The sequence below is a fragment of the Anolis sagrei genome, chromosome 2 (assembly GCF_037176765.1).
Source record: "Anolis sagrei isolate rAnoSag1 chromosome 2, rAnoSag1.mat, whole genome shotgun sequence".
Lineage (NCBI taxonomy): Eukaryota > Metazoa > Chordata > Lepidosauria > Squamata > Dactyloidae > Anolis > Anolis sagrei.
The window spans coordinates 81,798,582-81,822,093 of NC_090022.1; the positions used below are offsets into that span (position 1 = coordinate 81,798,582).

The following is a 23,512-nucleotide window of genomic DNA, read 5'->3' on the forward strand; positions in this document are numbered from 1 at the left end:
AGCGATGCTTTCCTTCCTACTGCGCATGCGTGTGGGGCCGCCTCAAAGGACGCTCTTCTTCCTACTGCGCATGCGTGTGGAGCCGCCTCAAAGGACGCTCTTCTCGCTACTGCGCATGCTCTTCTGGTCTGACTGAAACTGGAGCAGCCTGCGGTTCGTGGGGAAGCCAGGCTGAGAGGCGGCTCTGTGGGAGTGGCGACGGAGAAGGAGCCGGTTATCTCTGCTGACAAAGTGTTTTGTAGCATTTAAAACTTCTTTCCTGGGTACTCTTATTAATGTGGGCATAAACCCTTAATGTTGAGAGTGTGCTATGTGGGAGAGGACTGCCTGATTTATAAGGAAGTGGCCCTGTTAGTCTCTTGCAGCATAACAAGGGGGAGAGAAGCAAGAAAGATGGCAACATATTTAAGTAATTTGGAGGGGGCAAATACATACACACATATATATATAAGACCACTTATTTAGATGCAGGGCAGAGTGAGAATAAGCCAGATAATTAATTACCTTTATTGCATCCAAAGGTGTGGGTTTATATCCCACAGAAACGCTTGTGAAAATAAAAAGGAGCTCTCACATTTCTTTTTTCTCCCTCTTCTTTCTTCCTTTTCATAATTTCGTTTTCTGTGCCGGGCGGGGAACATGAATGGGACTGTGATGGCATACTTGAGCTTTTGGGAAGACTATTGTCTGTCTTTACTCAGGGGCTATCGGATACCTTCTGTTAAGATTAAGTCCCTTAGCAGACAGAAGCTCTTTAGGCAAAGTGAAAAGATAACCAAAATGAGTTTACTACAAACAAGAGGAATAAAAGAGTTAACTCCACTCGGGACTATCATTAGGTAACTTAAAACAATACATTACAAAAGGAGAACTTACTGGTTGCAGTCATATTTCTGGCATCTTCTGCCTCTGATGTAAAGTAGTGAACTGTCACAATCTTCTTCCTTGTGAAGCTTAGGCTGACCAAAAGCTTCTGTTGTCCTTTGGACTGTAGTATATAAAAATACTGCTAAATGCACCAGGTGCTAAGAATGCCTGTTTTTGGATTCCTTGGCCTAGGATTACCAGACAACGCCACAAGCCTGTAGAAAAGGGAGGAGTCCATCAAGAGAGCACTATACAGGGAAATGAAATAGACCAGCTAAGACTGGCCTGTGGGGGGATTTTAAGATTCACGCAAAAACGAATACAAAGAAAAGTCTCTACACTATTGGGAAGGCCTGTATACAGGGAGAACTAACACAGAGGAGAGGAGAAGGCAGAGCCAAGACTTCACAAGGACCATCAGAAATTGGTGGGCAACTATCATTCCTAGCCTTTGGAAATGCTCAGTTGAGATTCATTCTCAGTTACTTCCAAAGGGTTGTTGCACTCTTTGCTAAAAGGCTTATCCTTTTTAAAATAAAAGAATTTGTTTCTAGGTTTAAAGGATTTATAAAACCAATCTGTGATTTGGGGGGATAAATTGTTTAAGGCAGAGCTTTCCGAACATTTTATGTTGATGACACACTTTTTAGACATGCATCAATTTGCAACACAGTAATTCATACACACACTTTCTTCTTCTGCAGATCCTGCTGCTTGGCTCACCATTGTCCTCTCTTGATAACATTCTTCATGATGTTAACATTAATGCTGAGAATCTCCTCCTTCTCCCGAATTTCTCTTTTGGACTGACTTTTTCATGCACTTCTTAGGGCCATACAGTAGAATATGGTGGACCCAATGTCTGTAGAATAGTTAATCCAACTGGGGTTTATTCCAAAATTTAAATCCCACAATATCTGCTTTGAAACGGGATTATCTGAGTCCACACTGCCATATATTCCAGTTCAAAGCAGATAATGTGGGATTTTATTCAGTTGTGTGTAAGGGACCTTTGATAGTTTCTCTAAAACCGGGCTGAGTCCCTCAGTGAGGTTGAGAAGCTCGGTATAGAAAACTGTGAAATAAATAAATAAATAATAAAATTTGAAATAAAAGGCCATAATGGATTTGCTGCTTTACTAACATGAGCACTACTGGGATATTCAGTCATCTGAAGACCTTTGTCTCAGCCTTTCTTCTGTGGTGCTTTGATTTGGCCTTCATCTTACCTCCTTCGGTAAGGCTTAAGCCCTTTTGTTTCCCCAAGGAACTTCAGCTCAATTATTTTTCTTGACCTACTCCTTAAACACCAGAGTTTCAATCTTCACTTTATCCCTGCTTAAACATATTTATTAGAAAAATATACAAAGGAATCCAGAAACACCTTTGAAACTTAGATAAGAATTTTCTGGCATAAGCTTCTGTAAACTGCAGTGCATGGAGTGAAATCTCTGTGGACAGAGATATATTCCAAGGCAAGGGTGAAGGAATGTGAAGTGTAGTAGCAATTCAAAACATGGAGTGGTGAGAGATTTCTTTAATTGTGATCTTTATTTATCATGTCAGTAGCAAAGCAAACAGTTGTATTGAATTTTTTAAAAAAGCAAACAAACAAATCACAAAGTTTGTAAGCTTGGTAGTTGATTAAATGCCCTTTGACCAGTAGCTGGCCACTTGGAGCGCCTCTGGTGTTACTATAAGAAGGTCCTCCATTGTGTATGTAGCAGGGCTCAGAGTGCATTGCAGCAGATGGTCTGTAGTTTGCTCTTCTCCACACTCGCATGTTGTGGATTCTACTTTGTAGCCCCATTTCTTGAGGTTGGCTCTGCATCTCGTGGTACCAGAGCGCAGTCTGTTCAGCGCCTTCCAAGTTGCCAATTTTTCTGTGTGCCCAGGGGGGAGTCTCTCATTTGGTGTCAGCCATTGATTGAGGTTCTGGGTTTGAACCTACCACTCTTGGACTCTCGCTTGCTGAGGTTTCCAGCAAGTGTCTCTGTAGATCTTAGAAAACTATTTCTTGATTTAAGTCGTTGACGTGCTGGCTGATACCCAAACGGGATGAGCTGGAAATTTCACTGCCTTGGTCCTTTCACTATTGGTTTTCACTATTCCCGGCAGATGTCAGGTGGTGCAATACCGGCTAAACAGTGTAATTTCTCCAGTGGTGTAGGGCGCAGACACCCCGTAATAATGCAGCATGTCTCATTAAGAGCCACATCCACTGTTTTAGTGTGGTGAGATGTGTTCCACACTGGGCATGCATACTCAGCAGCAGAGTAGCAAAGTGCAAGGGCAGATGTCTTCACTTATGATCATAAGTAGTTTATTAATATTATACCATAAGTCACTCCCATACAATATTTAATGTAGCAGTATAAAAGTACTACATAAAATATATGCAAAATATTCAATTCAATGCATACATTAAATATAAACAATACTGTAAAAGCATCCCCAGAGGAATTGGTTGGAATATCAGTGATAAATCTTGCCTAATTTTTCATCTCAGCCAGGGCAAAAAAAGAAACCTTTCAAGTTACCATGGAATTAATATCAGACAAGAGATTAAAAAAAATTCTGAAATATTATTAGAAAATAAATAAGCTAGAAAAGATCCAAAAAATTTGCTTATTGGTTAAGAATATGATGAACAGAAGAGGAAATAACAGGACAAATCATCAATTTCTAGGGCTCCACAAATAGAGGATCAGAAGAATACAAGGATATCTGCCATCAATCATAGCAGTAGGCATGGCTTGAAAGCGAAGGGCTGTAAGCATTTGCCTAACTTTGGAAGTATAAGCTTAGCCAGGTAAGCCCCTTGATAGTCAAATTATAGTCTCTGCCATTTTGAGAAATTTGTTATTAAGGCCCGTCTGTCCAGTTGTGTACCATGGTGAAAAACCATACTCGCAATACTTTAGAATTCAAGATAGAACAATTGTCAAGCAGAGTAGGATACAGTTGAAGCAACCTTTTATATCTTGAACTCCAAACTGCAGTTTGATAGCTGTTCAAAACGTATTTTGAGGAAAACTCCGGCAAATCTTTCAAAATTCTCCAGTAGTTAAATAAAATGAAACGTGAGATCTAATAGAAGGTAAACTGACCTTTGCCTGAACTAGGGCTGCAATGTACCAGATGAAAGTATTTGCAATTTCTCAAGAAATGTTTTCTTTTTTAGTCTCAATTGTTGTTATTTTTTTAAATGCAATTTAAAACTCGTGTATTCTGAAGAGCTTCCATTTTTGAGAGTCTGAGGGCCCTATCAAACAGGCTCTATATCCCAGAATCTGAACTTAGGTTTTCTGTTTCGCCTAGATTATCCGGCAGCGCGGTCTCATATAATCCAGTTTAGAGCAGAAAACCTGGGATCAGATCTTGGAAGATAGGGCCTGTTTGGAAGGCCCTGAAAGTCATCCCATCCCCAGACAGTGCCACTGTACACAATCAGGGCAATGACTGAACTGGAATATTTTCAGGCCTATTGACCCCCTACATGGTGGAAAAAAATCTAAAGATTGCTCCAACAGATCTCAAGATTACTGCTTTAGTAACTTCTATATGAGGCTTCCAGGAGTGGCTTTCTGTAAAAAGAATGCCCAGGAACTTAAATTCCATGCATTGTTCAATCTCATGACCACTGAGAACAGGATGTCCTTTTCCAAAAATTAGCACCTTTGTTTTAGTATAGTTAATGTTCAGTTATTTAAGAACAAACGGTGCTGAGCGTAAAGAGCAGCCTTCTCAGACCTGTAAGTGGAATTAAACCACATTATCTGCATATAAAATAAGACAGCTTTGTCCCAATTGAGGACGGACAGAATTAAGCGCCAGGAAATAGTGGGATTATGTAGTTCAGGTATAAATTAAAGTGTTATGATGGAAACAGTTATCCTTGCTTTATTCACCGAGACAAAATCAGTTAATGAGCCAGAAATGCCAACTATTATTTTAGCATTCCTGTTGGAATACAAGTTCTTGGTTAATAACATTAAGTGATTAAGTGAGCCTGTGTTAGATGGGGTTACACTCCCCCTGAAGACACAGGTTCGCAGTTTGGGAGTGATCCTGGACTCATCGCTGAGCTTGGAACCCCAGGTCTTGGTGGTGGCTGGGAGAGCTTTTGCACAATTAAAACTTGTGCGCCAGCTGCGCCCGTACCTTGGGAAGTCTGATCTGACCACGCTCTTGTTACATCCCGAATAGATTACTGCAACGCAATCTACATGAGGTTGCCTTTGAAGACTGTTCGGAAACTTCAACTAGTCCAGCGGGCGGCAGCTAGACTTCTCACTGGAGCATCATACAGAGAGCATACCACCCCTCTGTTATGTCGGCTCCACTGGCTGTCGATTCAGTTCCGAGCACAATTCAAAGTGCTGGTCTTGACCTATAAAACCCTATACGGCACCGGCCCAGCGTACCTGTCTGAATGTATCTCCTTCTACGTCCCGCCTAGGAATTTAAGATCTTCTGGAGGGGCCCTGCTCACGGCCCCTCCCTTGTCACAAACGAGATTGGTGGGGACGAGGGACAGGGCCTTCTCGGTGGTGGCCCCCCGCCTGTGGAATTCACTCCCCGGGGAAATTAGATCATTGTCATCCCTCCTCTCTTTTAGCAGGAAATTAAAACATGGATATGGGTCCAAGACATCCAGAGAAGAAGACTCATCACCCCTTGGGACAGTTGGTTCCTTGTCAAACCATTCTCACTGTCAAGAAGTCCCTTCTAGTGTTAAGTCAAAATCTACTATCCTATCATTTGAGACCATTTGATATGGTTCTATCCTCTGCACTCTCCTCTCCGTGAGAGCCCTTGAAGTATTTACTTATTTATTTATTTACAGTATTTATATTCCACCCTTCTCACCACGCAGGGGACTCAGGGTGGATCACAATGCACATATACATGGCAAATATTTAATGCCATAGACACACAACATATATAGACAGACACACAGAGGCTATTTAGCTTCCAGTTTAATGAGCATATGTTCGAATTCCAGCCATCAGGGGAGCTGTTGCTTCACAGTCCACTTGTGACACCGATGGAGTATTTCCTCATTCTTTTGCACGCTGCTGGAGATTTTTATGGCGTCGTAAATTAGTTAAAGTAGCCTCCCAGCATAAGTGGTACCTAAATTTCCTACTTGACAGATGCAACTGTCTTTTGGGCTGCAAAGGTCAACAACAAGCTAAACAAATGGTCGTGAGCTTACTCCAACCCGGGCTGGCTTTGAACTCATGACCTTTCTGTCAGTAGTGATTTTAATGCAGCTGACTCCGAACCAGCTGCGCCACAACACTTAATCTCATCTCCATCAAGATAAATATGCCCAGCTCCTTGTATGTTTTTTTCCTCCGTATCTTATCACCCCCTTTACTCTTCTCTGAGCACGTCAACTTGTCTCTGGATCTCTTGCAGGTACCTGCTGGAGATGTTTTAGTTGGGGTTGAACCAAGAGGTCCTTCCAGTTCTGTGATTGTGCCTGGCGATTCCTTGAATTACCTTGTTACCTGGTATCAAAGTACTAGGCAGGTCACAACTTGCTTAGCTTTTAAAATCAGATGGGATTAGGTGATGTACTTTTACTTCTTGCACATCAGAAGAAGGAATATTGATTTTTAATGCTGGCTTAGTTGCCTCCCACATACTGGCTAAAATATTAGGAAAACATGGTAGTGGGCCAAAAACAGCCAATGAGAGTAAGAAAGAAAGATTTAATGTAGCCCTACTGTCTGGTTGTTGAGGTTTAGAGTAGGTAAACAAGAGAAAAAATCCCCTACTTATTGTACTAGGGAAGGCTGTCTGGTGAAAGTGAACTTCATCTGTTTTGTGTTCTTTTCCATGGTTTCATTCTCTCCCTCCCTCCTTTATCCTATGTGATTCTTGACTGAATGTGTATTGTATCCCTTTAGCAAGACTGTAAGACCACAGTAAAAGAATAGAAGAAATGAATAATGAGAATGTAAAAAATGCTGTCCTAAAGATCTGCAACTTGGCATATAATGCAAACTCAGCAGCACCATCCCTTTAAGTGGCGTTTGCTACCAGTGTTACAGATTTGGGGGGGGGTATTGAAGAGGATTAAGAGATTGTAAATGTGTCCCCCTTTACCACTTGACATTATTCTGTAGGAATAGAAGAAGATGCCTGAGTCAAACACCACTGGCTCCTGTAGCCCATTGCAGACAGGCAACAAAGACTCTTCAGCTTTTTAGATGGAAATTCTTTCCTTGACCTTCCTGGAGATTCCATAATATTTCCTGTTGTTTTCCCGTCCAAGTACTGAGTACAGAACACCCAGAAAACAATACCCAAGATTCTGTGCCAGCAGACAAACACACTGGTTAAGCAGCACTAAGGAGGGGATACTATTAAAATGCCACAGAGGCAATGGCAACAAAGAGAATAAAGGGGGAAAATGAGTCAAGATGTTTTTACACTGCCTGCTTCTAGGTGGGCCCTCAAAGCTAAAAGCTCTCTGCAAGGAAACTATAATTTGGCCAGCGGGGGGGGGGGGGGGGTAAAATCACCCATCCTGCAAAGGTGGAGACAGCTTCCTTCCCACAGTCACTCCATAAACTGAGAAAAATGACCCATGAAAGCATTATCAATTGTTATGGTAGCATAGTTTCCAACAAATTTCAAGCCATCTGATAATCTTTGAACTGTTATATATGAGAGGGGTAGAGACAATGTGGAAGCCCTCATAAAATTCCTATGCGGATATTGTGGTGTTTAAGCACAACCAAGGGCCCTTCCACACAATCCTTATATCCCAGAATATCATGGCAGAAAATCCCACATTATCTGAGTATGGACTCAGATAACCCAGTTCAAAGCAGATATTGGGGGATTTTCTGCCTTGATGTTCTGGGATATAAAGCTGTGTGGAAAGGCCCCAGAGCAATGTGAATTGCTGCTTCTTTGATGAGGTTACTAAGCCCTATGACAGTTTTAATAAGTCTGTCGTAAATTATTGTAATCTACCTGTATAATCCATTATTAATTGATTACACAATTGCCAGCCCCAATTATGATCTTGGCTCTAGCTTCATGCATGTTGTTTGCAGGTCAAGAGGAATCATCTGCTTCCTTACAGCCCGCCCCTCCTGCCCTGTCAACAGCTATCATACCGAAAGCAGTAAAAACAAGAGGAGAGAGGAAAAGCAGAAACAGTTTCTGGGAAGACTGGAGATAGTGCGAACTCTCTATAGCTGCAGCTAAGCACAAACTAGGCAGGTAAAAAAGAGAGGAGGAAATTGATGAAGAAGAAGCTATTACGGATTTTGACATAGGCTTAATAAGGAATATGAGCAAGTATTATGGATGAATGGTATTGTGCGCTTTATATGTTTTGAATCAGTTATTATTCTATGTGTTTTATTTGCTTAACTGTTTTAATTGTTTAATTGATGGGATATGTTTTATGGTTATGTTTTAAACAGCATTGAATCTTGCCAGAGTTGTAAGCTGCCTTGAAGTCCCCATGTGAGGGTGAGAATGTCGGTGTATAAGTGAAGCAAATAAATAAATAGTAAGACACAGCTTTCTTTGCTTCTTTTTTTTTGCTGACTTCTTGAATTTTAAGAATAAAAGAAAGAAACTGTATGCTTGAGAGAGAACCTTGAGATAAACGTTTATCTCTATAGTGAAAGTGTGCCTGTCATGAATTGTTAATAATAATAATAATAATAATAACAATAACAATAATAATAATAATAATAATAATAATGAACTTTATTTATATCCTGCCCTATCTCCCCGAGGGGACTGTGAATAGTGAATGATATCATGACTGAAATGCTGTGTCTGCTTATTTGTTTAGTTGGGAACAAGTAGTGAACTTGGAATTCATATTTGAGCATATTTATTTATTTATTTATTTATTTGCCATCTTTCTATCCTGCCCTTCTCACCCCAAGGGGGATTTAGAGCAGCTTACATATATAGGGAATTATGGTGCTCATCTTGCTTAACATTTAGTGGTCTGTGCAATTACTCAGAAATGAATCTTATAGAGTTCAGTGGATATTACTTATAGGGAAAGGAAATTGTGCACCTTTTGTGCTTCTGTGAAATTTACTTTTGAGTAAATATGCACTGAGCTGAGCTGCTTGTAATTGTCATGAGTACTTACTAGATTCCCACTGCATTTTTTACAGGATGAGGAGACAGCCAAGGATTTATACACCTACATGCGTAATACAAAACAACAAATAGTCTTGGGGAACTTAATAAGTTCTAGTTTTAGTGGATTTCACTCAAATCAAATCATATTTTACGCGGAACTTGTTAACTAGCACTTTTGCTACTATAGACTTGGGTCCCTTCTACACTACCATATAAAATCCACATTATCTTAGAACTGGATCATATGAGTCTACACTGCCATATAATCCAGTTCAAAACTGATAATCTAGATTCTATATAGCAGTATAGAAGGGATCTAACATGGCTCCTTGACCTGCTCCTGATATATGCAAAGAGTAATATAGCTTCCTATGTCTTTGAGTTCGCCTTAGTTAGTGTCAGTATCAAGATATTAAGCTTAAGTCCTGTCATGCTCTTTAGGGGAATACTGTTACTATGTTGTATGAACACTGTTACTGTATTGTGTCTGTCCATCTGTTAATTCATTTGTTTAAGATGCTATATGCATGTATATGATGATGTATGCATCATCCAGTGATGATGGTAGGTGTAATACTTTTAACATGCTGATATCACTCCCTTGAGTAGAACCTTGTATGGAGAGTTTTCATTAGTTAGGAATTCTTATCTTTATGTTGGTAGATTCATGAGTCTGCTATAGGAAGTATAGCAGTCCCAAAGTTGTTTCGGTTGGCGGCTGATACAGGGGTTAACTTAGAGATATTTTGATTAAGAGGCCAATGGGGGGAAAGACCAGAAAGATGTAATGTATATACTGTACCTCAACAAATGGGGTGAAAGCCCATCTATTATTTGAATTGTGTTGCCTATACATTTATGATGCATTTGATACTCATCAGTATCAATAGTAGTGGCATAGTTTGCTTTTCTTGGTTATCTTAAATAAAGCTTTACCACCTCAAGTGAGCTTCCTGAACATACTAAGCATGTAACCAAAAGCCAGTAATGATTGTCATGATGATCACCTGTGATTTCTAATTTACTTTTGTATCACTGTTCCCTTTAAATTAGGCTGGATCTACACTGTGATATAGTCTAGATCATCGAAACAGATAATCCATATTATCTGTTTTGAACTGGATTATGTGAGACCCCTTCTACACGGATATATAAAATTCAGGTTATCTTATTTTAACTGAATTATATGGCAGTGTGGACTGTAATCTAGTTCGAAGCAGATAAAGTGGACTATCTGTTTTGATAATCTGGATTATAAGGCAGTGTAAAAAGGGCCTAGGTCTGCACTGCCATATAATCAATCTCAAAGCAAATAACCTGGATTTTATATAGCACTGTAGATAGGACCATAGTTCTCAGAATTTCTAGTAATTGTGACCTATGGTTTTCAGTTAGAATAGAAGAGAACATAATTCCCAAGGGTATATTTGATCTTAGATGGTTTCTATGGGATTGAAAGATAAAATACTTATTCCAGCTGAATAATAGAAAATATGTTTTCTATTGAACTCAAAATCTGTGTGAATTTGAGTTTGCTGCCCTTCTCTGGGATAAGAGTTTAAAATAAGGCATTAGCTACATCGAACTTCTGGTCCTTCTGGTAACATAAAGCAGGCGATACTAAAAGAACAGGCTTGGATCTAATTTTCTGTGGTGGATTGATGGACGATGAACTGTGTGTAACAGTTGCAGATCATTCTCTGTTTGACTTTGGACTTCTTTAGGCATCCACAGGGCTGGACAACTAGTTTTGATGGTTTCATTATGTCAGTGCCAAATCTGCTTCTGTTTTGAGCAAAATAGTAGAGTGTTGGATAATCGATATCAGTTTAACATTCTGCCTTGTTTTGGAATACATGCTGCCTTCCCAAGTGGATGACTTGCACTGGGATATGGAGGGAAGAGTGGATGCACCTGTGTTTGCTCTACTTGACCGCTTTGTGGCTTTCAGTACTATAAATGAATGCATCACACTGTTTCCCTATGGTTGTGCTTGGAGGCATATGGTACTACAATGGCTGTGGTCAAAATAAGTGATGGAAATTCTGAACAAGTGTTCAAAAAATTCAGACATAAGCATAAACAAGCTAAGATAATCCAGAAAAGGTTGAGAAGATATATAGAGACTGGCCATTGGTGTTGCAACCGGCTTGCACAACAGTGTTCAAAGAAAGGAAAGGTACATAGTTTGGGGATCCTCCTGTACCCGACACTGTTCCTGGAAGCCCAGGTAGTATTGTGGTTAGAAATGCCACTTACCAGCTGACTTAAAAACGACTCATAGTTAAGAATGGAGTGAGATAATAAGAAGTGAAAAAAAATCTACTCCTAGGAAGGGAAATTCAGTCTTGAAAGTGTTATGAGGAAAAGGTGACTCCACTGAAGTTTTATCACCAATCCTTGTTACCACAGCAAGCCAGTTTTTTTTCAAAACCCAATTATCACAGAGACAGAAAGAAAGATGAAATCTTCGGAACAGAGGCACAGGCAGCAAAACAAAAACCAGAGGGGTGTTAAGCCTTCCCTATGATATCCTAAGCATGCATGCATGTGTGTATGTATAAGTTGTGCACAAGATAGGTTCTGTAGTTTTGGTGTTAAGTTGAATTTGTTTACAAGTGTGAACAAGTACACTTTGTAAATGTAACTCTATCTGTGTGTGTGTGTATACAGAGAGAGAGAGAGAGTTACAAAATGTACTTGTTCAAACTTGTAAACATAATCAGTTTAAGACCAAACCTACAGCACCTATCTTGTTTACAACTTGGGGACTGTTTTTGTGTGTTGTAAATCCAGGTGAATGGGTTGAGAGAAATCTGCCAAATTACCTTTGACATGAATAATCCCCAAAGAATCCCAAAGTCATCCTTGCCACTCTTTGAGGGATTAATGAGCGGACAAAGTGAAACTGCTAAACAAGAGGCTTAACTTTCATGTTATTTGCTAAATATGTATATTGTTTTCTTAAAGCAAGCTATGTACCTAATATCTAAGAGATAACACGACTATAAACATGGAGCATAATAGTGTAGTATAAGTATAGCACGCAAAGGGACCTGGAAAAATGAGATAAAATATCATTTTATCAGAAAAAAACATAGTTGCATGATCATGTTCTTATCTACGTAAATTGGCCTTTTTCAGGAACTGTATCAAACGATCAGTCCTTATCTTTAAAAAAATCCTTCAAGGTAATTACAAGTGACAATCCCTGTAGTTTGAAAAATAAAAATTGATAGGACAAAGAGCAGAGTTCAAAAGTGAGAAACAACACTGTCAGTGCTCTTTCAGTATTTTTCCCCTGGAGAAAGTGGATAGCAGGTTGCAGATTCCTTGATCCTGTGAATCTGTCAGACTTGCTAACAATCTGGAAAAGTCAGGTGAGTGAAACTACTTCCACAATCCCATGCTGTATGCCGAAAATCTGTTAAAGAACCAGAAGCTATACCTTCCAGACTAATCATCTGGGTGAGGGAAGCCCTGTTAGCTTACGGACTTTGCACACATGAGGAAATGCCGTAGACTGGATCTTTGCCATTGTACTTCACATTGAAATTCTAAAAATTCAGTTCCAAAACAACTTCTGAGCAAATCCCTTTCCTCTCTTGATTGTTTATTTCTTCTTTTTGCAGGTTTGTGAAAATCATCTACTAGCTAAGAAGATGGGCGTACAGGTAACATTACTGTCTCAAATAATTCATTAGGTCAAGGCATTTGCTTTTTGCTTCTTGATAAACAGGATTTATTAATATTGCCTGCTGTATTATAGTATTACTCACCTGTGGTGTGTGGATCTCAACATGTTTAGAGTTTCTGCTGACATAGATGATATAGGTTACTGAGGCACGCAACTGTCTTGCGATTTAAAGTATATTTCTTTTAAGTACATTGTCTCTTAAATTCCTGTTTTCCAGGAAGCCTGGCTAAGCAAGAGGTAGGGATCATTCCGGGCAGACATGTTGCAATTAGTTCTTACTGATCTCTAATTAGAATAATTACTAAAAGTGGCCCTTGGTGGTATGCAAATATATAGGAACTCTGGAATATGCAAATGTTTTTCTGTTAGCCTAATCAAAAACCAATGTAAGAAAGCAACCTGAGGAACGTCCTGAGAGGTATCTCAGAGCTAAGCTAAATGGAAAACACCATGAAATGTTACAAACCCAGCACCTGTTTAAAAAGAAGATTTCCAGAGGGCTTGCCCATAGATCCCCCGTGTTCATATTTGATCACCATTTAGTTGCAGATGATTCAGTTTTTATCTGGTTCTAGTGCTGACTGTATCCAAACATTTCTCCTCTCCCTTCCTGTCCTCTTTCTTCATCTTTTCCAATTTGTTTTATTTTCAGTGTTGCTTGAGTCCTACAGGAGCTTATTGCAATAATAAAATGCCAGGTGATGTTAATCATAAGCAACTAAATTTTATTAGATATACACTAGGTGGGACTAAAGTTGAAGTTATCTCAAAATGCAGATGCTTTTATGTAATGTTCAGTTTCTCATGTGATTTTGGTTTATATGGCCAGTGTTACATCCCCATAGTGATGTGTTGTGCACCCTGGAGTGCAAAGGGACTTCCGATTTTAAAAATGCTTCAAAATCGCTTCAAAAAGGTAATTGTAATGAATTTATTACAAGCCACAAGTTATCCAACGTGGCTCTAACCATGCCTACTCTTTACATCTCACCTAAAAGACATTTTTGTGGGGTGGGAATGAGGGGTTATGGCCATCCAAGATTTCCAAGGGTGATTAATGCACAAATACACCCTTGCCTTTTAATAGTTGATGTGACAGAAAAACATTACAGTATAGTAAAGTATTAAACAAGGTTTTTCCTGATAGGCGCACCCCTCAGAACTGATTTTAGCCTAAGAGTTTTGGCTGTTGCTTTTAAAAAGAAAGGCTTCCTCTGCCCACCTTTAAATATCTTGTGAGAATGTTCTAGAGCAGTATTTCTCAACCTTCCTAATGCTGTGAACCCTTAATACAGTTCCTCACGGTGTGTTGATCCTCAACCATAAAATTATTTTCGTTGCTACTTCATAACTGTAATTTTGCTATTGTTATGGATTGTAATATATCTGATATGCATAATGTATTTTCATTCCCTTGACCAAATTTGACACAAATACCTGACACACCCAAATTTGAATACTGGTGGGGTTGAGGGGGGATCAGTTTTATCATTTGGGAGTTTTAGTTGCTGGGATTTATAGTTAATCTACAATCAAAGAGCATTCTGAGCTCCACCAATGATGGAATTGAAGCAAACTTGCTACACAGAACTCCCATGACCAACAAAAAATACTGGAAGGGTTTTGTGGCCATTGACCTTGAATTTTGGAGTTGTAGTTCACTTACATCCAGAGAGCACTGTGGACTCAAACAATGGTAGATCTGGACCAAACTTGATATGATTACTCAATATGCCCAAATATGAACACTGGTGGAGTTTGGGGAAAATAGACCTTGACATTTGGGAGTTGTAGTTGCTGGGATTTATAGTTCACCTACAGTCAAAGAGCATTCTGAACCCCACCAACCATAGAATTGTGCCAACCCCCCCACACAAGAATCCCCATATCTTGAAGGGACTTGCTGGCATGAGCCTCCCTCCATCCTCACATGCTCTCCCTCGCATGCACATGCACACTACACTGCCATGTGCCAAGCATGTCTGCTCTCCCCTCACCATTTGGAGGCTAGGAAACAACCCTCCCCTTGGCTGAGAGGCCAGCTGAGAGGCCAGCCAATCACAGTGGAGGAGGGCTTTTGGTGGGAGGATTTGCCGTCTGTTTCCAAAAAGGAAGAGAAGGACAGGTGAAGGGATCTTCAGCCTTCTCTGCCAAAGGGGTTCCTAAGACCATCAGAAATATATGTTTTTTGATGGTCTTTGGCTTCTGGGACCCCCTCACAATCCCCCCAGGGGTCCCGATCCTCAGGTTGGGAAATGCTGCTCTAGAGGATATATTTAAAATAAATAACACACTTTGGGAAGAGCCATCATATTTATAGTGGCAATGCGGCAAGGACAATATTAGCCCACGACTCTGTTTTCAAGTCTTTCAGTATTTTCTCCCAGACAACTCCATAGTTTACCTCAAAAGATTTACCAGCTGTATTAGTTACAGACACTTATTTATTGGTTAATTAAATATCTGACATGTAGAAAATTATTATTAGAAAAGTATTAGAAAGAAAATTAAAGCACGTAAGATTAGACTTTTGAAAAATATTCCACAATCCAGTTAATTTTGCAAAATCCTCAAATGTAATCCATGAATGGCCAAGGGCTCCACAAGTTTCCATAACATCAAAATTGCATCAGAAGCACAAAAGCTAAGTCAGTTTCTGGAGCTCATTCACTTTTCAAAGTGGCCAAAAGAGGGGATAATGGGCAAACCTTTTTAATGCCACTTGTTATTGCAATGGGTTTAGAGTCCAGAATGTTTATTGATAGTTTGGCTAGTGAAATGCCTTTAAAATACCTTTGCCATTGCTTCCATGGACACAAACATTATGTGGCCTTGGCGAAAATTATATAACAGGAGGCACGAGTCCTAATCTCCAATTGTATCTTAACTTTCATTTGTGTAATTAATTTATATTTCAGATGAAAGAAATGGCTAAATGTCCTCCACCAAGCTCTAGAAACCATCTAAAACAGGTAAAATTACCATTCCCACAGAAATATCATTTTTATGTTTAGCAGCAGCACCTACAGTACTATTTACATAATATGTATGATTCATGGATATAGACCACCTTAGTATAGCAATAGTAACTAGAAGAAATTGTATTGTTTACACTGAAATGCCTTTAAGAAAAGCATGTAATTACAGTATGTACTCATGTGTAAATTGGCCTGATGTATAAGTTGAAGGCAGGTTTGGGGGCCAAAAATATAGATTTTGAGGTGACTTGTGGATAAGTCGGGGGTCATTCCATGAAGAGAGCAAGCTCCAATGCTACCTTGGGGAGAGCTGCCCTGGCCAGCGCCACAATTTCCACAACTAGGCATTCAAAAAGACCAGAAGTTGTGCCACAGCAAAGAGAGTAGAAAAGTCAGTGCTTCTTTTAGGGTTTCCTAGGACAGTCTAAGTGCTCACCTTTTACTTCCCTACTCAGAGAAGGAGATGATTTAATTGCGGTACAGTTTTTAGGACTAACAATTTAATTTAGGTCTGAGTTATCTTAGTGCTGTGGTTAAATGCTTTACTATAACCCTTGTTTATATAATAATCATGCATATAATTACAATGTAGCACCAGCTGCTAGTCTGATATAAAGTATATGCTGTTACCTTTAAACTGACAAATTCAAAGATCAAGATAGAATATCTCGACAGCATAAAATAATATCCCCACAATTGAACTCAAGTGACATAATATTAAGAATGCACTTTGACCCCTGCACTAAGGTGCTAACGTTATTTCATACCAGTCAGAGATAGAAGGGAGAGAGGGGATAGGTCTTTCATGGAATGCTAGAGATGGAAGGGGACCCCAGTTGTCATCCAGTCCAGCCCCCAGCCATAGATAGATAGATAAGAGAGAGATTGCTGATTGATTCAGTGTGAATTGTTTTAAGTTCAGATTTTATGTCATTATATATTTTTGTTTGATTATGTTTTGCTTTAATCTATTAATGTTAGGTTCTACATGTTGCTTTTATATGTGAGGTTTTTGGGGAGTTATGATGTTGGTATTTGTTTTATGGAGGCATTGAATGTTTGCTGCTGCATGTTGGAATCTGCTCTGAGTCCCCCTAGAGCAGTGGTTCTCAACCTGTGGGTCCCCAGGTGTTTTCGCCTACTCTTCCCAAAAATCCCAGCCAGTTTACCAGCTGTTAGGATTTCTGGGAGTTGAAGGCCAAAACATTTGGGGACCCACAGGTTGAGAACCACTGCCCTAGAGAGTTAGGGAGGAATATAAATAAAGTATTATTATTAATGTGTTACAGCTGTATTTGTTATACAGGTAACCTTTAGTTATATTTTAACACTGTAGTCTCCAAAATGTAGGACAGCGGTGCTATCAGGGATCTTCTTAAATTGTAGTATGTAGGTCATCATCTTCAAACTACCTCTTAGAACACTTTGGTGTATATGTTAAATAGCATGGGGAACAAAACAAAGACCTAAGAGACTGCACTAACGAACAGACAAGGGGTTGAGTAGGATCTCCCCAGAACCATCTCCTAGGTTTCCCCTCCTTGGAAGAATGCAGCCACTGTAAAACAGTGCCCCCAAGTCCCATCCCACAGTGAAGCCCAAAAGGATACCATGACTGAGGGGATTGAAAATTGCAGCGAGGTCCAGTAGAACCAACAGGGAATGGACTCTCCTTTTCTAGTTTCCAGTGTAAATCACCATATGTATAGAGTACTTGCATGTTTTCAGGTACTTTTTTGAGGAAAATAACAGAAAACCTTCTCAGTAGAGGAGAGGTATGCTGTGTCAATGGTTTTAAGGAGTTACAAAGCTAATTCATTCTCTTCCCCTAAATTTTTGTATGTATACCTATTTTAAAAATGTATTTGCATCGACTATTGAGTTGTTTCTGTGGCTTTTTTTTGTTTTGTTTTGTTCTTAGGCTTGGAAATTTTGGGACTCGATGAAGATAACAGCTTTTATACTGGGCTCTGGCCTGCTCATGTTTGTTGCCTTCAGGAATTCACTCATGTGGTAAGCCAAACAGGTTAACTGACATCATAGTGATCTAGATAAAGAATTGCTTTTTTTGTAGGAAAAGCTCCCCATCCCTGCTCAAAACTTGCTTTGTTTTCTAGGCACCTACAGAAATTCTGGGGAGCCTCTGGCTTCTTCTGGCAGACTCAGTGGGAGAAGCTCTACCACCTCCTTGGTGGAAATGAGTGGGCAATTTTCATTTTAGGTGAGTTGTTTTGAACTGAAGGTAGTTCATAAAGAACGAAGTCCTAAAAAAATACCTAAATCCTGTTGACTCCTGAAGTAGATACATTAAAATGAGTGGCATTTACTCACATGTTGATTCATTATTCAATAATTGGTTAAAGGAAAAGGTGGTGTGTAAATATAACAATAAAGGCTGAGCAAGCTCTGAGGATTACCTGGGAAGGAATTCCACTGGAACACTGCAGCACACCAAAGTACCTGGGAGTTACCCTGGACCATTCTCTCACCTGCAAGACGCACTGCCTGAATATCAAGCAAAAAGTGGGCACTAGAAACAAAATCATATGAAAACTGACTGGCACAAACTGGGGATCACAACCAGACCCAGTGAAGACATCTGCCCTTGCGCTTTGCTACTCTGCTGCTGAGTACTTGTGCCCAGTGTGGAACACATCTCACCATGCTAAAACAGTCAATGTGGCTCTTAATGAGACGTGTTGCATTATCACGGGCTGCCTACACCCTACACCACTCAAGAAATTACACTGCTTAGCCGGTAATGCACCACCTGACATCCGCCGGGAAGTAGCCAATAGTGAAAGGACCAAGGCACTGTCATCACAGTCCCACCTCCTGTTCAGGTATCAGCCAGCATGCCAACACCTTAAATCAAGAAATAGTTTTCTAAAATCTACAGAGATACTTGCAGGAACTCCACAGGAAGCGAGAGTCCAAAAGTGGCAGGCTAAATCCTGGAAACTCAAACCATGGCTGATACCGAATGAAAGACTTTCCCCAGGGCACACAGAAGACTGGGCAACTTGGAAGGTGCTAAACAAACTGCGCTCTGGCGCCACGAGATGCCATGCCAACCTTAAGAAATGGGGCCACAAAGTCCGCAACATGCAAGTATGGAGAAGAGCAAAGCACAGACCACCTGTTAAAATGCAGTCTGAGCCCTGCCACATGCACAATAAGGAACCTTCTTATAGCAACACCAGAGGCACTCCAAGTGGCCAGCTACTGGTCAATGGACATTTAATTTAATATAATGCCAAGCTTTTAAACTTTGTGTTTTCTCAAATACATCACAGCTGTACCTTTGGTTAGCTCCTGGTACGATAAATAAATAAATAAATTCCTAATTTGGGAATCTGAAATTTACAAAATCTGAAACTTTTTGCTGCCAGGCTCTGACTTTTATGGCAGCTACATTTCTCCTGCTGGTTCATTTGTAGGATGGAAGCAGAAAGCAATCCGCAAAGAACATCCGGTTATTTTTAATCCCTTTGTGAATCCCTGTTATGGAGTTGGTGTTGTCTCTTGTTGCCACGTAGTAGTCACCAGTTTTTTTGTCTGAATATTCTAATTCCTTTTTTGACCATTCACCACAAGCTCAGGTCCTAAGAAGTGTATATATGTGAAGTTAAGATTCTTTGACTGAATTAGTATCATTCATTATATGCACTTGCATTATTGTCTCTTTATACAATTCAGAGATAACCTTTTCAAACTGCTGATAATTGTTTTCCAACCAATCTGAAAAATTTGATGCCATTTTAAACATGTCTTCAGGCTGAATAGTTAATAAATAGCTTACTAAAATGGCTGTTGCTTATTACCTTTATGCTCTGCTTTATCTCCTGGTAAAAGATGGCATGGTGTTGTGGTTTAAGTGTTAGACTATGACTGGAGATCAGGGTTTGATTCCCTGCTTGGTTATGGAAATCCAGCGGATGACCTTGAGCGAGTCTCATACTTTTATCCGCATAACATTTTGTGATAGGTTCACCTTAAGGTCTCCATAAATCATGTAACAACATAAGATTCAATACTCTAAGACAGTGGTGGTGAACCTATGGCACACGAGCCGTCAGCCACCCCCCACGCACAATATGTTCAAAGACTTTTCTGCTGCCACAGTGCGTGGAGCGATTCTCCTTACAACAGGTGCTGTCCTTATACCTGTTCTCACTCCTTCCTCCTAGGCCCTGCCCTAACCTCAGGCCTTGTATTCTGGGGCTTCAATGGGATTTTACTGATAGCTGATATGACTGGGAAGCCCCGATTCATCACACAATACCGAATTCAGTTGGGGAAGAATGATCCTGTAAGTATTTTAACACTGCTAACTTGCTACTATGATCTTTCTAAAACAACCTTTCTACTCCTATCCGAGAATAAATTTTACATATAATATAATGCAGTCTCCATTATCGTTTTATTCTATACTTCCTCTGAAGAGGCCAGGGAGGTATGTTAAAAAATTTCAACTTCTATACATATAACAGCATTGTTATCTAACATATAACAACATGTATTGTCATAAACATGCAACTGATCATCTAAGAAGGAAGAGTTCTGATTTCATTTGAATATTAACTTTAAGAATTCTTTGTATCAAGGGTTTGTATTTGCACAATTCATATTTGTCATAATATTACACAAGTATTTCACCTTCTTCTCAATTTTAATATCCATCCTAGCTATCAATTCTGCTTGTTCTCCAGTATTTTAGGGGGTGGGATTATTAATCTTAATCTGCCTATTCACCAAGGTGGGTGACTGGAACAGAATAGGGATTTTGAAGGTGCCATTAATCAGCAATATTTCCAGCCTAAGCAGCCTGTTTTATTTATTTATTTATTTATTATTTAAACTTATATGCCGCCACTCCCCTGGGGCTCGGAGCGGCTTACAAGAATAGCTAAAATCTAACAAAGTTTAAAAGCAATTTAAAACAATTTAAAAACAACAGTATCAAACATTAAAAGCCTGTCGGAACAGGTATGTCTTACATGCCCTGCGGAAAGCTGGTAAGCCCCGCAGGGCACGAACTTCAGTTGGCAGAGCATTCCAGACTGATGGCACCACTGCTGTGAAGGCTCTGCGTCTGGTTGCCGTTAGACGCAAGGTCTTGACACTGGGGACTTCCAATAGATCTTGGTCCTCAGAGCGGAGGGATCTCTGGGGTTGGTAGGAGGTGAGACGATCCCTCAGATACATTGGCCCCAGACCATGCAAGGCCTTAAAGGTGAGTACCATCACTTTGAAAGTGATCCGGTGCTCAATTGGTAACCAATGCAGCTGTAGTAAGATTGGTGTTATGTGGCATCTCATCGGAATTCCCGCAAGAAGCCGAGCAGCTGCGTTTTGTACCAACTTGAGCTTCCGAATCACCGACAGAGGGAGGCCAATGTAGAGGGCGTTACAGTAGTCCAGCCTTGAGATGACCGTGGCCTGGATCACCGTAGCTAGGTCGTCCCTGGACAGGTAGGGGGCCAGCCGTCTAGCCTGCCGCAGGTGAAAGAAGTCGGTTTTGCTCACGGCGGAGACCTGGGCCTCCATTGTCAGCAGAGGGTCCAAAAGGACTCCCAGACTCTTTACCAATGATGACGGGCGTAACGCTTCGCCATCCAGGGTGGGCAGATGGATGTCCCCACTGCCCGGTCCACCCAGCCATAGGATCTTCGTCTTTGCTGGATTCACCCTCAACCTGCTGGCACGCAGCCATCCAGTAACGGCCTCGAGGCACTGATGGAAACAATCGGGTACAGAGTCCGGTCGGCCTTCCATCTTCAGCACCAGCTGAGTGTCATCGGCATACTGATAACACTCAAGCCCAAAACCTCGAACCAGCTGAGCAAGTGGTTGCATATAGATGTTAAACAACAGAGGGGAGAGAATGGCCCCCTGAGTAACCCCACAAGATAGAGGGTACCTCTCAGAGACCAGGCCTCCCCTCTCCACTCGCTGTCCACGGTTGTGAAGAAAGGAGGACAGCCAGTTTAAAGCTGTCCCCCTGATTCCAGCAACAGCAAGGTGGTGGGTCAAAAGCTATACAGAGTTTTTGAGATGCATGACACTTTAGGGGTAGGAGTTGGGTCTGCTTTCTTTTTTTGGGGGGGGGGGAGGGTGCTGCTGTTGTTATGTTTATATCCCGCCTTTTCTCCAGTTTGGGACTCAAGGTGACTTACAAAACATTAAAACAATTATAAATTCACAAAATACGAATGTAAAAAAAAATGCTATATGTTGTAATTTATTAATTTGTTGTATATGTTTTAGGTAATGGGTTATGTGCTTTAATTGGCTTCTAATGTTTTGTTGAATGTGTATGTTATGTAATCTCTTGTTTAACCACTGTATACCGCTTTGAATCCCACCCATGTGAGAAAAGTGGGATAAAATGAGTAAATGCAAGTTGCTTACCTGTAACTGTTTTTCCTCGAGTGGTAGTCTGTTAAATTCACACATATGGGCTTTATCCTGCGCATGCGCAGTTGTTAGGAACCTTCTAGAATCTTACAAAGAAACATTTTGGCGGAGGCCCCACCCACTCTCCCCAATACTATAAACGCCCAAAGCGGGGGCTGCGCCGTAGTTGCGTATTCGCCAGCAGCAGCTACAGATAAAGGCATAATGACTGCAGGGAGGATGGGCGGGGATGTTCAAATTTCACAGGCTACCACTCGAGGAAACACAGTTACAGGTAAGCAACTTGCATTTCATCTTCGTGGAGTCTGTGAAAGATGCACATATGGGTGATTAGCAAGCTACTAACCGTGGAGGTGGGTCATGCCACACAGGAGAACACCGCCCAGCCAAAAGCTGCATCCTTCCTCGCCACCATGTCCAATTTGTAGTGGGCAGTGAACGTGATTGGCCCATGTGGCCACCTTACTAATGTCATCAATCAGGATGCCTTTCAGGAAGGCTTGTGAGGTTGAGACCGCCCTGGTGGAATGGGCGGAGAATTGTTGTGGGGGGGTCTTTTCCCGCCAGCTGGTAAGATAGTCTAATGGTTGAAACAATCCACGATGCTATCCTCTGGGCCAACACAGGTAAGCCTAATGAGTCCTTGCGATATTTGAGAAATAGCCGCGTCAACTTCCTATGTGGAGCTGTTCTGCTGATGTAGAAGGCTAATGCTCATCTAACATCCAGACAGTGCAGAGCTGACCCCAACGGAGAGGAAGGTTCTGAAAGAAAGCAGGTAAGGAGATGTCCCGTGAAAGGTGAAATCGGGAGACTACTTTTGGCAGGAATGTGATATCTAGACGGGGACCACTTTCTCTTTATAGAAGCGAATGTATGGGGGATCTGCTCTTAGAGCACAGAACCCACTCACTCTCCTGGCTGATGTAATGGCCACGAGAAAGCAGTCTTCCATGACAGGTAAGAAATCTCGTAGGTGGCCATTGGCTTGAAAGGCACCTTGGGCAGCTGAGATAGCACCAACTCCAAGATCCAGGATGATGGGGGGGCGGAGCCACCAGAGGGCGCAAGTTAGAGTAGCCCTTGAGGAAGAGGCTTATAAGGGGGTCCTGAAACCATGATGGGCCCCCCGTTCTTCTATGCCACAAAATAGCCACCAAGTAGCACTTGAGCGATGCTAAAGATAGTCCTTTGCTAGACAGGTGGAGTAGAAAGTCCAAGATCACTGACGTCAGGGCGGTGGACGGGTCAGCAACCGATGGCCTGACGAATTCAAGGAAGCGAGCCCACTTATAGGCATAAGCTTTCTTGGTTGTTGCCTTCTGGGCTGCATTTATTATCTGCTGAACGGCCTCTAGTAGCTGTGCCGTGGTTGAATCCCCCAGGTCGTGAGGAGCAGCAAGTCCAGGTC

At 41.0% G+C, this 23,512-nt stretch overlaps 1 protein-coding gene across 10 annotated transcripts in view; it reads left to right on the plus strand.

The window, feature by feature from the left end:
• Positions 1 to 50: 50 nt before the first annotated feature.
• The window catches only part of FAXDC2 (fatty acid hydroxylase domain containing 2), a 37,617-nt gene continuing 14,155 nt past the window's right edge, over positions 51 to 23,512 (plus strand). Inside the window, exons 1-9 of one of the 10 annotated variants that reach the window (XM_060765522.2) lie at positions 51 to 263; positions 3,557 to 3,679; positions 7,947 to 8,115; positions 8,322 to 8,410; positions 12,639 to 12,680; positions 15,622 to 15,675; positions 17,603 to 17,694; positions 17,799 to 17,902; positions 19,872 to 19,993. In XM_060765522.2, coding sequence (XP_060621505.2) covers positions 12,669 to 12,680; positions 15,622 to 15,675; positions 17,603 to 17,694; positions 17,799 to 17,902; positions 19,872 to 19,993 — 384 coding nt within the window. In that variant the 5' untranslated portion in view covers positions 51 to 263; positions 3,557 to 3,679; positions 7,947 to 8,115; positions 8,322 to 8,410; positions 12,639 to 12,668. Of the gene's footprint in view, positions 278 to 3,556; positions 3,680 to 7,946; positions 8,116 to 8,321; positions 8,411 to 12,237; positions 12,387 to 12,457; positions 12,546 to 12,638; positions 12,681 to 15,621; positions 15,676 to 17,602; positions 17,695 to 17,798; positions 17,903 to 19,871; positions 19,994 to 23,512 lie in introns of those variants that run through there. The other 9 variants (XM_060765525.2, XM_067463661.1, XM_060765524.2 and 6 more) reach the window with 9 other exon arrangements.